The sequence below is a fragment of the Ceratotherium simum genome, chromosome 3, assembly GCF_057802395.1.
Source record: "Ceratotherium simum simum isolate JZ-2026a chromosome 3, ASM5780239v1, whole genome shotgun sequence".
NCBI lineage: Eukaryota > Metazoa > Chordata > Mammalia > Perissodactyla > Rhinocerotidae > Ceratotherium > Ceratotherium simum.
In genome coordinates this window covers 27,532,918-27,548,534 of record NC_141902.1, presented here as the reverse complement: position 1 = coordinate 27,548,534, position 15,617 = coordinate 27,532,918, and the positions used below count along the sequence as shown (strand labels likewise).

The 15,617-nt window shown below is 40.8% G+C and overlaps 1 protein-coding gene across 2 annotated transcripts; it reads left to right on the top strand.

Moving 5' to 3' along the window:
• Positions 1-44: 44 nt before the first annotated feature.
• Positions 45-15,143, top strand: TOX4 (TOX high mobility group box family member 4). Of its 2 annotated transcripts, XM_004421269.3 has the most exons (9): positions 60-156; positions 378-446; positions 7,056-7,298; positions 8,160-8,420; positions 8,775-9,005; positions 10,882-10,962; positions 11,293-12,036; positions 13,515-13,678; positions 14,616-15,143. In XM_004421269.3, exons 1-9 carry the CDS (start codon positions 151-153, stop codon positions 14,674-14,676), a joined length of 1,860 nt encoding a protein of 619 aa, XP_004421326.1. In that variant the 5' UTR covers positions 60-150; the 3' UTR covers positions 14,677-15,143. The 2 variants fall into 2 exon arrangements, with proteins under 2 accessions (XP_087280226.1, XP_004421326.1); XM_087424100.1 differs by lacking the exon at positions 378-446 and having other exon boundaries at positions 45-156.
• Positions 15,144-15,617: the final 474 nt, after the last annotated feature.

Sequence of the window (15,617 nt, the reverse complement as noted above, 5' to 3'; positions counted from 1 at the left end):
TTCCCGGGCCTGACTCGCAACAGCCCCACGGCGCTCCTTCCAATCAGCGCAGAGCGACGCACGTCTTTGCGGAAGTGACGGCGGTTTCGAGCCCTGTGGGGGCGGTGGGAGCGATGAGGGGACTGAGACGGTGGTAGCCGTTGTGTGAAGATGGAGGTAGGACGCTGAACGCTAAGAAGGCTGGCAAGAGAGCGCGGCCGACGCAGTTGAAGCGGAGGCGGGAAGCTGGGCGGACCCCAGCTTCCCGGCGGCCGACGGGAGGGGCGAGAGAGCGGGGTTTGGGGAGTGTTGTCAGAATGTCGGGGTCAGAATCCGTCGCTCCGAGCTAAGTCCCTGCTCCCCCTAACTTATCCCCGCGGCTTTCTTTTGGTTTCCAGTTTCCCGGAGGAAATGACAATTACCTGACGATCACAGGGCCCTCGCACCCCTTCCTGTCGGGGGCCGAGGTGAGCACGAGCTGCCGACGCTGTGGGGGGAGGGCGTGAGGCAGCGGTGGGGCAGGGTGGCGGGGAGGAGAGCGCGGACGCCGGGGACCGGGGGCTGGGAACCAGGGGCCGCGATTGGTGTGTAGGGAAAAGTGGCAGCTGCTTCTAGAGCCTATGAGGACTATGGGGAAGGCCCGGGAAGCTGCTGTCATCAGAAAAGCAGGACGTTGGAAGGAGCTAACCTATTTAAGAGTGAGAGTGGATCGGAAGGCAGAGTGGAATTGTCTCCTTTCGTTGGAGAGAAATAACTGCAACAATCTTGGGGGATCGCAGCTGGAAGAAATGTTTCAGCTGAAGAAATTGGGGTGAGGGGAGGAGTTTACCTAGCCGGGGTTAACTGTGGACATTTGTTCATTCTTGAACTCTGTTGAAGGGGTCTTTGTCTCACTTCAATTTCCTGCTCAGTGGTAAAAAGAAAAATTATAGTTATGTTTACGTACATGGTGTTAGTTTTGCTAGTGACAGGATAAAAGGAGATAGTTGCTAGAAAACAGGAAGGGAGTTGAGTAGAACATGTGTTTCTGTGTGCCAGCGACTGAGAGTTTGGGCAGGTTACTTCACCTTTGTATGTCATAGTTTCCCCAGCTGTCAAATGGCTGTAATAATCGTTTTATTGTGATGTGAAATAGAAGTAGTGGTTATGGTGAGGTCCTTTAGTATTCGTAGAAAAGTTTGGGTTGAAATATTGTCATAATATAGATATGTATTACTTATTTATAGGCAAAGAGAAAGATGGAACAGACAAAAATAAATTTCCTGGTCTTTGAGAAACTGTGAAGTCTTGAACTTGCTACTATCTTTTGAGGATTTTAATTTTCTTTTTAAGAAGTAGTGTGTACCATTTGCATAAGTTTTTTATACCAAGAATTCTCAATTGCTGTTGAATGGGCTTATCCTATAATAAATTTTAACGTTTTCATGAATGAGAATTAGATTGACAAGAGACAGTTGCTAGTTTTTTTAACTTTTTTTAGTTGTTATTATTATTCTCCTAAGCAGGGAAAAATATGAATCAAATGAGCAGCAAATTTAGAAATGTTATAAAACTAAAATCTGTTTGATGCTTTGCAGTCTCATTGCCAGTTTCTTCTGAGTGATATCTCTGTGGTTTAATTTCATTATTTGGAGCATAGTAAATCTCACATTGGCCTCATCCACATGCAAGTGCATCATTGCCAATTTCTTCTGAATCAGGTCTCCACAATTTAAATTTCTTTATTTAGACTGTTGTAAGTTTCACATTGGCCTCTTCAAGAAACTTTCTAGATTTGATTCTTTGTTTTTACTTCTATGACTTTAAGAAATTAAAAAACATGGGCCGGCCCTGTGGCTTGGTGGTTAAGTGCGCGCGCTGCGATGCTGGCGGCCCGGGTTCGGATCCCGGGTGCGCATCGAGGCACCACTTCTCCGTTCATCTTGAGGCCGAGTCCCACATGCAGCAGCTAGAAGGATGTGCAGCTACGACACACAACTATCCACTGGGGCTTTGGGGGGAAAAAATAAAATAAATAAAATCTTTAAAAAAAAAAAAAAAAAAAAAAAAGAAATTAAAAAACAAAACTGTTTTGCCAAGATGCTCATAACTAAATTTCAGTAGCTTCCTTTAGCCCAGGGCTTTGTCATTGTTAACAGTTCTCCTTCTCCTCATTACAACTTCTTCACCTTCCCTTCCCTTCTTGTTTTTTTTAACCTTTTTATTTTAATTAGTTTGTGGTTTTTGTCATATCTGTCTTACCGTGGGCCACCCCAAATATAACTTAGAACTAGGTAAAGGTAATATTTTTAAATTTTTCTTTTAGGAGAAGAGTAATTTTAGAGTTTTCTTCTAAGAAAAAGATAGATGTCCATAAAAGTACTAACCATAAAAAAATTGAAAAATTGAACTTCATTGAAATGAGGAATTTCTTTTCATCAAAAGACATCATTAAAACATTAAATAGGCATGCCACGGACTGGGAGAAGATATTTTAATACATATATCTGACTCATTCAGAATATATCAAATACTTCTGCAGAATAAAAGAAAGAATCCAATTTAAAAATGGGCAAAAGATTTGAACACAAACTTCACAAGAGAGGATATCCAAATTACCATCAGGCATATGAAAAAGTGTCATTATCACTCACTGGGGAAATGCCAATTAAAATCACAGCAAGACACCATTGCACATACATCAGAATAGTTAAAAGACTGACAATTCCAAGAGTTGACAAGGATGTAGATAACTCTTAATCATTGCTGGTGAGAGTGTAAATTGATTCAACCACTTTGGAAAATGGGCACTGTCTACTAAAGATAAACATATACCTAACTAGTAATTCCACTCCTTGATATATACATGAGAGAAGTGAGTGCATATATTCTCCAAAAAAGTGTATAGTCACAGCAGCTTTATTCATAATAGCTGAATACTGGAAACAATCCAGATGTCTGTAAATTGGTACATTTGTAGAAAGGAATACTACACAGCAATAAAAAAGAACAAACTACAAATGAATGCAACTTGGATGATCTCAAAAATGTAGCGTTGAGTAGAAGAAGCCAGACATAAAAGAGTAGGCACTATATTCATTTTTTAATGAAGATCAAGAATAGACAACACTAAACTATGGTGATACGGTGCCGGAAGATGAGAGGATTGCGCAAAAACACTGGGCAGGTTTCCGCTCTGCTGTACCCAGGGTCGCTTGGAGTCAGAATCAACTTGGTGGCACTAACAACAACAAAACTGGTGATAGAAATCAGAATAGTTGTACCTGTTGTGGAAGGGAGGGAGTATTGACTGGGAAGGAGCATTTAGAGTGATAGAAATGTTCTGTATTTTTGATCGTGGTGGTTAATTGAGTGTTTACATATGTAAAAATTCATCGAGGTTTACACTTAAAATCTGTGTACTTGACATAAGTTTACATAAGTAATAAAATAAAAAATAATAATATAATTTTTAAAGAGTAAGTGTCCAGAGAGGAAGGCTTAGCATTTATTACAGCATTCCTTGAGATAGGAAAACTCCATAATTTGAAGGGAGTTTAATCTTTCTCTTTCTCTCATTCAGGTTAGCTCTTACATAATGATACTGTGCTTTGAGCACTGTGAAGAAATAATAAGTCATAAAGATGCCTATTCGTAATTAGGAAAAGTACTTATAACATTAGAACCAGTTGATGATTTCAGGCTGAACAGTTAAAATTTTCACTACTATATCAGTTTTTAAGAACAATTACTTATTTTAATAACCCATAGTACTAGTGTACTGTTGAATAAATAGGTGTTGGATTAAAATAAATTTCTTTAAAATGACTAATCTACACAAGAAACTATTTAAGGAAATACTGGATTGTGTGTTTTGGTATGGAGGAATATGAAAAGGGAGGGAAATGGTATTTTTTAGTTTTTGGTTCTCTCAATAGCTAAGTATCCTCGTTTATAGGCTTTAATTCCCAAACAGCTTCCTCCCTCAAAAAGGCCCAGGAATTTAACAGAAAAGGAAAAGAAAGTTGAGTGAGAAGGTAGCTGAGCTGCATCATGTTCCTATTTTCTCCTTCTGTATCCAAATCATTTAGTTTTAATATTTACTACAGTTTTATCTTTGTTTTGTATTTGATACTCTAGAGTATGATCTAGTTATGTAGTAGATCCACTAAAATAAAATAACTTTAGATTTCATTATTGGATTTTACCATAATCTTACAGATCATTTGTGGTAGGAAAAGAGATTTAGAGTGAATCCCTATGTTTATTCTAGCATGTGGTTTACCCTTCTGCATTCTTGATCATTGCAGCTGTTTTACTCTTCATACTTAAAGGAAGAAACAAACAAATAAACAAAACAAAAACCCCCAAAACACCGTTAAAGCTGTGGATACTGAATAACAAAGCTGTTTCCACATTCCAGGGGGTGGTGCATAGAAAGAATGCCTTGTTAATTCCGTACAATGGAATCTCTGCATGTCTGGTTTTTAGTGTAGTCTATGAGAACATTCCAGATGAGGGTTAGTCTTTTGTAGAATACTGGTCTTTTGTTTTGGATATGAATGTTTATTCTTTTTCAGATCTCCTTAAGAAATCATATCATTTTTATATCTTGGCAGAGTTGCTTTTTTATTTGTTGTAGTAAGCAGAAAAGGATAGGCATCTTTTGCTTTGCCAAAGCAATCTGTATCTTTAAAACACTTGAAAACCACTATCATATACTATTAATCTAGTACAATAAATGTTTCCCCTGATCCTTTTTCCCGTCCCTGTAACTTTTTTTTATTTGCATGAGAATTTGGTAAAAATCTTTATACTCTCTTTCTGAAAAATGCTCACATGAACCTAAACTGAAATTTCAGAAAGAGCCATGAACCTGAGGTTGAGAACTTCCACACAATAACAAAAATTATGAGTTGTGTATTGAAAAAAGTTCAGTTCTTGGGGAGAGTCTTAGTTTTTCCTATCAAGAACTACCTGCTCCTACGCTCCGTATGCTACTCTCGTGTAATATCCCAGACAAGTACCAAATTTTTACCATACTAAGTAAAATAGTAAGGATCTTGGAGAAGGAAGATATAGAAATGAAGCTTGTCTTTTTGTCTTCTAGGAAACGTTTTTTCTGTTTGCCAATGTGATTCGGAGAGATTGGGCATTTCATAGACATACTTTTTTCTCCCTAGTTACTACTAGCTGAAAATATTCTTTCTAGCAATGTTCTCATTAAAATAGAAATGGGATGTTAGTGAGACCCTTTCTGGATCTAGAAGAACCTTGAAGAACTCTTAAAGAATGCATTGTTTAATCATGAAAAAAAATGTGGGTACCTATTGAATTTTATCTCAATGTATTGATATTTACTATGCCATGTGACAGGTTAGTACAATTTAAAGCTTCTAAAATTCCAATTATTGGGCCGGCCCCGTGGCTTAGCAGTTAAGTGCGCGCGCTTCGCTGCTGACGGCCAGGGTTCGGATCCCGGGCGCGCACCGACACACCACTTCTCCAGCTATGCTGAGGCTGCATCCCATATACAGCAACTAGAAGGATGTGCAGCTATGACATACAACTATCTGCTGGGGCTTTGGGGGGAAAAATAAATAAATAAAATTATTAAAAAAAAAAATTCCAGGGCCGGCCCCGTGGCTTAGCGGTTGAGTGCGTGCGCTCCGATGCAGGCTGCCCGGGTTCGGATCCCGGGCGCGCACAGACGCACTGCTTCTCCGGCCATGCTGAGGCCGCGTCCCACATACAGCAACTAGAAGAATGTGCAACTATGACTTACAACTATCGCTTGGGGCTTTAGGGGAAAAAAAAAAAAAAAAATTCCAATTATCTATGATAATTGGTTTGGGCAGGTGGCAAGTTAATAATAATTCGGATATTAATATTATTAATAACAATGGTTAGTAACAGTTATTGAGTAATTATATGTATCAGGCAATGTGACAAGCTTTTGTGCACTAAATCCCATTATTCCTCATAATAATCATATAAGGAGATTACCTTTATAACTCCTATTTTATTAATGAGGAAAACCCATTCAAGGTCATATTGTGTAAGTGGCAGAGCTGGAACTTGAACTCAGACCTCTCTGACACCAAAGTCTCTTGCTATTATTTATAATGCTCTAGTGCTGCAGATGCCGCTGTTTTATTTTTTTAGTGTCAAAAAGGAACCATAGCATTTAGTACATCTTAGGTCAGACATTGGTTTGTTAGTTGCATGAAAGGTGGCCCCATTCAGAACAGAAAGAGTATGTTGTCGTTGGTAGTTGGACTCAGAGGAAGTGATTGAGTCTTTAGCCAGCTAGAGTAATCTTCATTTATTGCAGAGAGACTTGATCAGAGCGTGACTAGGAATGTGTTCTGGAGCTGTTAGAGAACCAGTTTGCCTCTTGGCTGTAGCTCTTATGCAAGTTCTTCTCCTCACTATTATCCTTATCTTGGCATTGTTGGGTTTTCCAAAAATCCTGTACAAATGCGAATCTTATTTGTTGTTAACATCATGATTTCTAAAATGGAGAAGAGGTAGGAAATTCTACTCTAAGTGCATGTATTTTGGAGGGAAATAAGGTTCCCATGACAGTACCTTTTAGGATCTGCTTCAGAAGAACCTAAAACAACAGTCACAGGATAATTGTCTGATTGACAGTGAATTTCTGTGGTCTAATGGTTCGGGTGTAGTAACTGTGAAACAACTGCTATCTATTAGAATCTTTAGAGAGATGTTAAGCATCATAGCTAAACCTGTTATAAAGGCTGTGTCCTTACTAATGGTGCTAAAAGAATTATTCATTAGAATGATATGCATAATAGTATATGACAACCAAGATGGTAAAGGTAGAAAAGAGATAAAAGAATTGAAAACTTTGATTGATGTTGGCATGCTTGTATGTGCCATATGACCAAAGGTATGAGGATGAAGAGAGGTTTATTTGTAAAATTAAATAGGTCTTAAGAAATTGATAACAAAAGTAGGATCCAGGCTGAAAAGAGGTAGACTGAGAATCTCCAGTACCCATTGGTGTTCTTCACTTAGTGATATGCAGTTCCTCCTCTTCCTGCTAATTCTTTTTCCCTTTTCTCCCCCTACAGACATTCCATACACCAAGCTTGGGTGATGAGGAATTTGAAATCCCGCCTATCTCCTTGGATTCTGATCCCTCACTGGCTGTGTCAGATGTGGTTGGCCACTTTGATGACCTGGCAGACCCTTCCTCCTCTCAGGATGGCAGCTTTTCAGCCCAGTATGGGGTCCAGACATTGGACATGCCTGTGGGCATGACCCATGGCTTGATGGAGCAGGGCGGGGGGCTCCTGAGTGGGGGCTTGACCATGGTAAGGGGCAAGACATCATCAGGCTTACCCAGGCTCATGGGTATGGTGTTAGGGGAGACAAAAGAGACTCTCTATTCCCTACTACACTTGAGTATTACTTATTCCTTATTCTTGGGGCTAAAGGCTCACCAACAAAGACTTAATTTCCCCTGAATAAATGGATTTATCATCTGAATCAGTTTTACTTGAAAAATGGTTTAAAATTATAAATTGTCCAATGTTAGCCCTGAAATGAAAATGATTTATTGTGATTTTGGGGGGGAAAAAACCTTTTTTCCCTCTTTAATTATGGCCTTCACATCCTAGGATTCAAATGTGAGTGTGATAACTGGCACGTTGGGGGATTTATTCAAAAAAAATCTGAACTAAATGTATTAATTGTGGATTGGTATGCGTTATAAATCAGTGTATTGGGCTTCCGGCATATCTCCGCAGACCATATTTGAGGCCAGACATCTCTAACATTGGCCTTATGTACTCTGATTGCCTGTGTGTTGCAACTTTAAAAGCTGTTATTTTGGGAGGGTACAGGGAGAAAGTTTTTCTTTACCCTGTGTGTCATCACTGTCTCCAGATTACTGACTAATTCATTTGCTTTTTTGGTTAACTTGTCCAAAATTAAGACTTAGCTGGTTATTTTTAGTTATTTTGGAATAGGTCTTTGAATACAAATAAGTGACTTTACTAATTTCTGTACTTTGTTAAAAAGCTTAATATGTTTTATATGTAGACAGATTATTTGATGTTTAAATGATGATACAAGCTGGGAAAGCAGGGGTTTTATAAACTGTCCTGAATTCAAGGGGGGAAGAGTGGTGTTTTTTATATTTAGTGTTTAATTAGTCCTTCTGCTTCTCTCAGGACTTGGACCATTCTATAGGAACTCAGTATAGTGCCAACCCACCTGTTACAATTGATGTACCAATGACAGACATGACATCTGGCTTGATGGGGCATAGCCAGTTGACCACCATTGATCAGTCAGAACTGAGTTCTCAACTTGGTTTGAGCTTAGGGGGTGGCACCATCCTGCCACCTGCCCAGTCACCTGAGGATCGTCTTTCAACCACCCCTTCACCTACTAGTTCACTTCATGAGGATGGTGTTGAGGATTTCCGGAGGGTGAGGCATTCCCTGCCAAAATCAAATCTGCCATGACATTCTAGGATAGAACTCTTGGCATACAGAGCTTACTCAGTATTCTTTACTCCTGCCCTGCCATCTCCTCTGCTCTTTTCTGGGTATGGGGTCCCGCCTCTCAATTTACAGTTTATAATGCTCTTCCCAATCTCCATTCTTAGTGGTCCTCATATACTGTACTGATGTTGTAATCCTATTGCCTCTATTTTTGGCATTTCTGAAAATTCCATCCATGTGGCTAGTTTCCCCAATATAAAAGTCCTTTCCTTAACGGTTCTCCAGACATGATACTTCTCTTCTTCCTTCTTGTAATTCTCTCTCTTTTCTCCCCTACAGCAACTTCCCAGCCAGAAGACAGTCGTGGTGGAAGCAGGGAAGAAGCAGAAGGCCCCAAAGAAGAGAAAAAAGAAAGATCCTAATGAACCTCAGAAACCAGTTTCAGCATATGCTTTATTCTTTCGTGATACACAGGCTGCCATCAAGGGACAGAATCCCAATGCCACTTTTGGGGAGGTTTCAAAAATTGTGGCCTCCATGTGGGACAGTCTTGGAGAGGAGCAGAAACAGGTGAGCAAATCATGGGGAACTGGTGGATAGTGAATATTCCAGAAGTTTTAAAGTAAAGGGATAAAAACTAACTTTTCTTTTTAACTTTCTTACATGTTCTTATTTAATATCAGCCCTTTGTTAATGGCATTCACAAATCATCCTTTGTCTTCGAAGTTGCAGCCATCCACTGAATCCAGAATACCCATCTAAAAATTATTAATAATTATTTACACTGAATCTTTTGTAAGCCTCATTTTTTTTCCATCTGTAAAATTAGGCTATTCCTTTTTTTTTTTCCTGCTGGGAAAGATTTGCCCTGAGCTAACATCTGTTGCCAATCTTCTTCCCTCTCTTTTTTCCCTCCCCAAAGCCACAGTACATAGTTGTATATTCTAGTTGTATGTCCTTCTAGTTCTTCTGTGTGAGCCACTGCCACAGCATTGTTACTGATGGATGAGTGGTGTGGTTCCGAACCTGGGCCACCAAAGTGGAGTCTGTCAAACTTTAACCACTAGGCCATCAGGGCTGGCTCCAGGCTGTTTCTTTTTTTTAAGTTGCATGTTGTGGCTAACTCTAAAATCCACTGCCAAGTTTGGATTTAGAATTTAGTTTAGGGTTTTCTCATTGTATAGTACAGTATACACTTGAAAACTGTAGTTAATCTCCCTAAATTTAAACTGGATTAAAAAAATAAATGAAAATTGTGGTACTACATAAATATAAGATACAATTGAAATTGAAGGGTCGGCACCGTGGCTTAGCGGTTGAGTGCGCGCGCTCCGCTGCTGGCGGCCCGAGTTCGGATCCCGGGCGCGCGCCGACGCACCGCTTCTCCCGCCATGCTGGGGCCGCGTCCCACATGCAGCGACTAGAAGGATGTGCAGCTATGACATACAACTATCTACTGGGGCTTTGGGGGGAAAAATAAATAAATAAATAAAATCTTTGAAATTGAAGATGGCTATAATTATTATTACTCTAGATTCTCCAGGTCTTATGTCAGAGTCCACTACTTAACATTTGAAACAAGCTGGATTTATTATAGATAATTTGTACCAGTTATCTATTGTTGGCCAACAAACCACCAAAAATTTATGGCTTAAAACAGCAGTAATTTATTATTTCTCATGATTCTGTAAATTGGTTGGGCGGTTTTCGTGTTCTTGCCTGGGCTCATTCCTGCGGTTGTGAAATGACAGCTGGTATGGCTGACCAAGATGACCTTGCTCCCATCTCTGGCAGTTGGTGATACCTGTTGGCTGAGATGCCTTGGTTATTCTTCACATGGCCTCTCATCCTCCAAATAGGCTAGACTGGCTTTTTTACAGTATGGCAGACTTAGAGCAGTGTTCCAAGAGAACTAAAACAGATGCTCCAAGGTCTCTCTTTGTCACTTCAGCAACATTCTGATGGTGCAAGAAATTCATAGAGCTAACCCAGATTCAAAGGAAGGGGAAATAGGTTTCACTTCTTAATAGAAGAGCTATGCAGGATGGGAGGAATTCTGGTGGCTGTGATTGCAAAGAATTGACCACATTGCTTAAGGGAGAGTATAGTGGTTAGACACAATCCCAGGCTAAGCAGACTACTGATCTTACATAGTTTTGGGGTCAGAATTTGTTTTGGTTACAGAAGTGGGCATGGGTTGGTGTTAGCTTTAGAAGTGTAGTTGTGCTGGCAAGACTCTTGTTGATTGGCTGGCTTTCAGATGCACGGTCACTGGTGAGTCTGCCATGGAGGTTGTCTTAATTATTTAGCTTTCAGAAGTGTATTCACTAAAAGAAGTTGTCAATATTTAGACTGAGATGAATTGTCATTCACTGATGAATAATATAGAATTATCAGTCTTTTCTGGGAGTATGGGGACTTTTTAAACAGTCTCTCTTTCCCACAGGTATATAAGAGGAAAACTGAAGCTGCCAAGAAAGAGTATCTGAAGGCGCTGGCTGCTTATAAAGACAATCAAGAGTGTCAGGTAAGGTGGACATTTAAATAAAAAGATGTTTTGAGCTGTTTATTAACAGAAGAAGTAAATACCACCAAAAACCTGTGGAACCTGTTAATACTATATAGTTTTAAAAGTATATAACGGCTTTCCCGTTGTTTCCACATAAAACCTTGCCAGAGTTTCTTTTTGAGTTTCTTTCTGAGTTTCTTTCCATTGTTGACTTTAGCCAGGGTAGCACCCACAGCTGCTCCTTTTCTTTCTTTCTAATCTGTATATCTTTTCTTGAGAGGTGATTAGAGTGACTATGTCCTGGGAAGAGTACATCTCCCAATGACATTTTTTTTTTTGTTCTTTTAGGCCACTGTGGAAACAGTAGAATTGGATCCAGTGCCACCATCACAGACTCCTTCTCCACCTCCTGTGGCTACTGTTGACCCAGCATCTCCAGCACCAGCCTCAACAGAGCCCCCTGCCCTGTCCCCTTCCATCGTTGTTAACTCCACTCTTTCATCCTATGTGGCAAACCAGGCATCTTCGGGGGCTGGGGGTCAGCCCAATATCACCAAGTTGATTATTACTAAACAGATGTTGCCCTCTTCTATTACCATGTCTCAAGGAGGGATGGTTACAGTTATCCCAGCCACAGTGGTGACCTCCCGGGGGCTCCAACTAGGTCAAACCAGTACAGCTACAATCCAGCCTAGTCAACAAGCCCAGATTGTCACTCGGTCAGTGTTGCAGGCGGCAGCAGCAGCTGCTGCTTCTATGCAACTGCCTCCACCCCGACTACAACCCCCTCCATTGCAACAGATGCCTCAGCCCCCGACTCAGCAGCAAGTGACCATTCTGCAACAGCCTCCCCCACTCCAGGCCATGCAACAACCTCCACCTCAGAAAGGTAGAATCAATTTACAGCAACAGCCACCTCCTCTGCAGATCAAATTTGTGCCTCCACCCACTCTGAAAATGCAGACTACCTTAGTCCCACCAGCTATGGAAAGTAGTCCTGAGCGGCCTGTGAACAACAGTCCTGAGGCCCATACAGTGGAGGAAACCTCTCCTGAGACAATCTGTGAGATGATCACAGATGTAGTTCCTGAGGTGAGCCTCGTTTTTCAAGTCTTTCCTCTAGACCAGCGGAAATGTATGAGCATTTTTGTTGATCCAATAAAAGGGGTTGCTACTAGCATTTAATGCCTTGAAACCAGTACAAAACATCCTGTAGAGGACAGTTTCCTGTGACTGTGACTTATCCCACCTAAGATACTCTGTAGTGTTCTTGGTGAGAAACATTAAGAGGGGCCCCCATCCCATACTACTCCTTAACCTAGTAGAAGTAATACTCTAGTTTGACTAGAGAGGGTACAGCCTCAGCGTAGAGTTATTTTTTGGAGGTGTCTACCCAAGGATCCTAAGCGTTAAGAGATAAATCCCACTTCTCCTACATCTTGACTGCTTGACTTGATGTCTTAGGTAGGGGGATAGATAGGAGATATAGCTAGAAAAATTCAAATGAGTCTTTCAGAAGAGACATAAAAGACGTCACATACTCTAGTTTTAACATGTACAGGACCAGAAGTCATTTTAAAATATAGGTGTTTGAGACTCTAGCTTCACAATTAATGAAGCACTCATTTTATTTATTTATTTTTATTTTTTTGTGAGGAAGATTAGCCCTGAGGTAACATCCGTTGCTAATCCTCCTCTTTTTTGCTGAGGAAGATTGGCCCTGGGCTAACATCTGTGCCCATCTTCCTCTATTTTACATGGGATGCCGCCACAGCATGGCTTGACAAGTGGTGCATTGGTGCGCACCTGGGATCAGAACTGTGAACCCCGGGCCACTGCAGTGGAGTGTGCACACTTAACTGCTGTGCCACCGGGCCAGCCCTGAAGCAGTCATTTTAAAGAAAAATAACCCCCCTATCACCAGGAAACTGAACCTTTCCCTTTTCCCAATGGCACCACATTTCATCTTCTTTAACCCTCCTGATCTTAGTTGAGGTGACCCAAACTCTACTCCCATTCTACTTTTTTTTTTTTTTAAAGATTTTATTTATTTATTTTTTCCCCCCAAAGCCCCAGTAGATAGTTGTATGTCATAGCTGCACATCCTTCTAGTTGCTGTATGTGGGACTCGGCCTCAGGATGGACGGAGAAGTGGTGCCTCGGTGCGCGCCCGGGATCCGAACCCGGGCCACCAGCATCAGAGCGCGCACACTTAACCACCAAGCCACGGGGCCGGCCCTCCCATTCTACTTTTGATTTGATATTTTCAGAGGAATATTATTCAAGTATGGAATAAAGTCAGTGATGGATAAGATTAAAATTAAAGAGTACTGGCATATGACCAGCATTCCTTAAGGGGAAGAATCTTCATGCCATTCTGCTTGGCAAAGTTCTAAAGCTGGATGGATATAGATGGGGAGTCTAAGAACCCACCTTCTTTTGGAACTTCACTCCCATATGTGAGGGATTGTACACCTGTTGCTCCATTGGGTCTCAGAGTTAATTTGACTAGCTGGCTAGCTAGGTAGGTAGCAATCTAATCCATCTTTGGTGCTCTCTTCCTTTCACAGGTTGAGTCTCCTTCTCAAATGGATGTTGAATTGGTGAGTGGGTCTCCTGTGACACTCTCACCCCAGCCTCGATGTGTGAGGTCTGGTTGTGAGAACCCTCCTGTTGTGAGTAAGGACTGGGACAATGAGTACTGCAGCAATGAGTGTGTGGTGAAGCACTGCAGGTGAGCTTATAGTTCCCCTTCTTATAATTTCAGGAATTGCTAAATTTTAACTGTGTTGGAAAACATGGTAACCCTGAGCATATAATCAGTATCACCTTACCTTAGGTAGAGTAGGTTGCTATATAGATGTCTGATTTAGAAGCCACTAGAGGGGCCGGCCCCATGGTGTAGCGGTTAAGTGCGCATGCTCCGCTGCTGGCAGCCCAGGTTCAGATCCCGGGTGCGCACTGACGAACCGCTTGTCAAGCCACTCTGTGGCGGCGTCCCATATAAAGTGAAGGAAGATGGGCATGGATGTTAGCCCGGGGCCAGTCTTCCTTAGCAAAAAGAGGAGGATTGGCATGAATGTTAGCTCAGGGCTGATGTTCCTCTCACACACACATAAAAGGTACTAGAAAAGTTCCCCTGCTTAAAAAAGATTACATTTGCCACATAGCCAAAGATGACATAATTAGTAGCTCATGCTTTTCAGTTACCACATTACTTCTATGTATGCTCTTTAAAATATGATGACCCATTAAACTTAGTGACTGAATATTAGGTTATCTCTTTAGTGCAAATCAGACCACTTAGGGAATTAGAATTTGAGGAGGAATGGATAAGTGGTGGGTAGCACAATACGGTGCTAAGTGTGACAGGAGTGGGGGTAGTGGAGAGAGGTTCTGAAGATTTTGACTATCTCCCACAATTTTCCTGGGATTTACCTATATCCATGAAACAAGGCATTGATATTTCCTATCTCAAATCCTCTTCAGTAAATTAGGATTGCCTATACTTCTGCCTTTTAGGCCCATTGCCCATATATTCCTATTGGGTGATATCATCTCACCTTGATGCTACAGGAAATTATCTGGGAACCTATTTGTTTAAGACTGAGTTAAAAAAGAATATATCTAGGCTGTAATTCTAAGTTTGTGTGTATCTTTTTCTCTCTTAGGGATGTCTTCTTGGCCTGGGTAGCCTCTAGAAATTCAAACACAGTGGTGTTTGTGAAATAGTCCTTCCTGTTCTCCAAGCCAGTGAAGACTTAGCTGCTGGGAACATGTCCAAGATCTTGTTTTTAAAACACAAGCTGGGCTTCTGGTAGTGCCTGATCTCAACCCATGATGGTCCTTCCTGCTTCTCCCCTTTTCTCTCTTCAGCTGGGGCCAGGCTATGGAGCAGGGATTAAGTTTGCTGTAATCTGGAATTGCTTTTTACTTTCAAGTACAAGCAGAAATACCAGTGATAATAGCAGAGAAAAGGGTGAAGGGAATATGGACAAGCAGAACATAGGGGTGGTGGTGAGGGGTGGTTGTTTGAGGAAACTTGTTGGTATAATTGTCATAGGACATGCCGAAAAGATTATTAAAATGATGGGAGAGTATTCAGCTTTGAGCCTAGGAGAAAAATACCACCATGTGCATCCATTTTAACGGGAATAAAAGGTTGCATTAAAGGTTACTTCTTAAAGAGGGAACTATTACTATCGTATCTATACCTTGCTTTGAGAACAAAGGTTTTCAACACAGTAGGCACACTGGGCTATAGGGAAAACAACATCACCTACGAGTTTCTTATTTATTTTTCTTTACAAACAATATTTCTGTAGTCAACATCCCACCTTATCTGAGTTTTCAGTTTGAGTATAAAAGGCAGAACTCTACATCCTTAAATTAATATAAGAGGTTTCCCCAAAGTCTAAAGAAGTTGTGTTCACTTGTGTTTGATGAAATATCTTTTAAAACATAGGCCAGAGGTATTTTCACTTATAGAATATATATAGTCTAATTTTCTGCATACCCTAGGCACTTATTTAAATTTAAGATGTGCTTATTTCATTTTTCTTGGAAATAAGCTAAATAATAATAGACTGGCAAAGTCACGTAGTTCTAACAGAATAAGCAAATGTTTAGAGCATGCTGATAACCTTAAGTGAAATTCAAATCTTACCTTGAAA

What these genes read in the sequence shown, in the direction of transcription:
- TOX4 (XM_004421269.3), top strand. An exon ending in TTGGAGAGGAGCAGAAACAG is followed by an intron (nt 9,006 to 10,881) that starts GTGAGCAAATCA and finishes TCTTTCCCACAG; the next exon opens with GTATATAAGAGGAAAACTGA. An exon ending in AAGACAATCAAGAGTGTCAG is followed by an intron (nt 10,963 to 11,292) that starts GTAAGGTGGACA and finishes TTGTTCTTTTAG; the next exon opens with GCCACTGTGGAAACAGTAGA.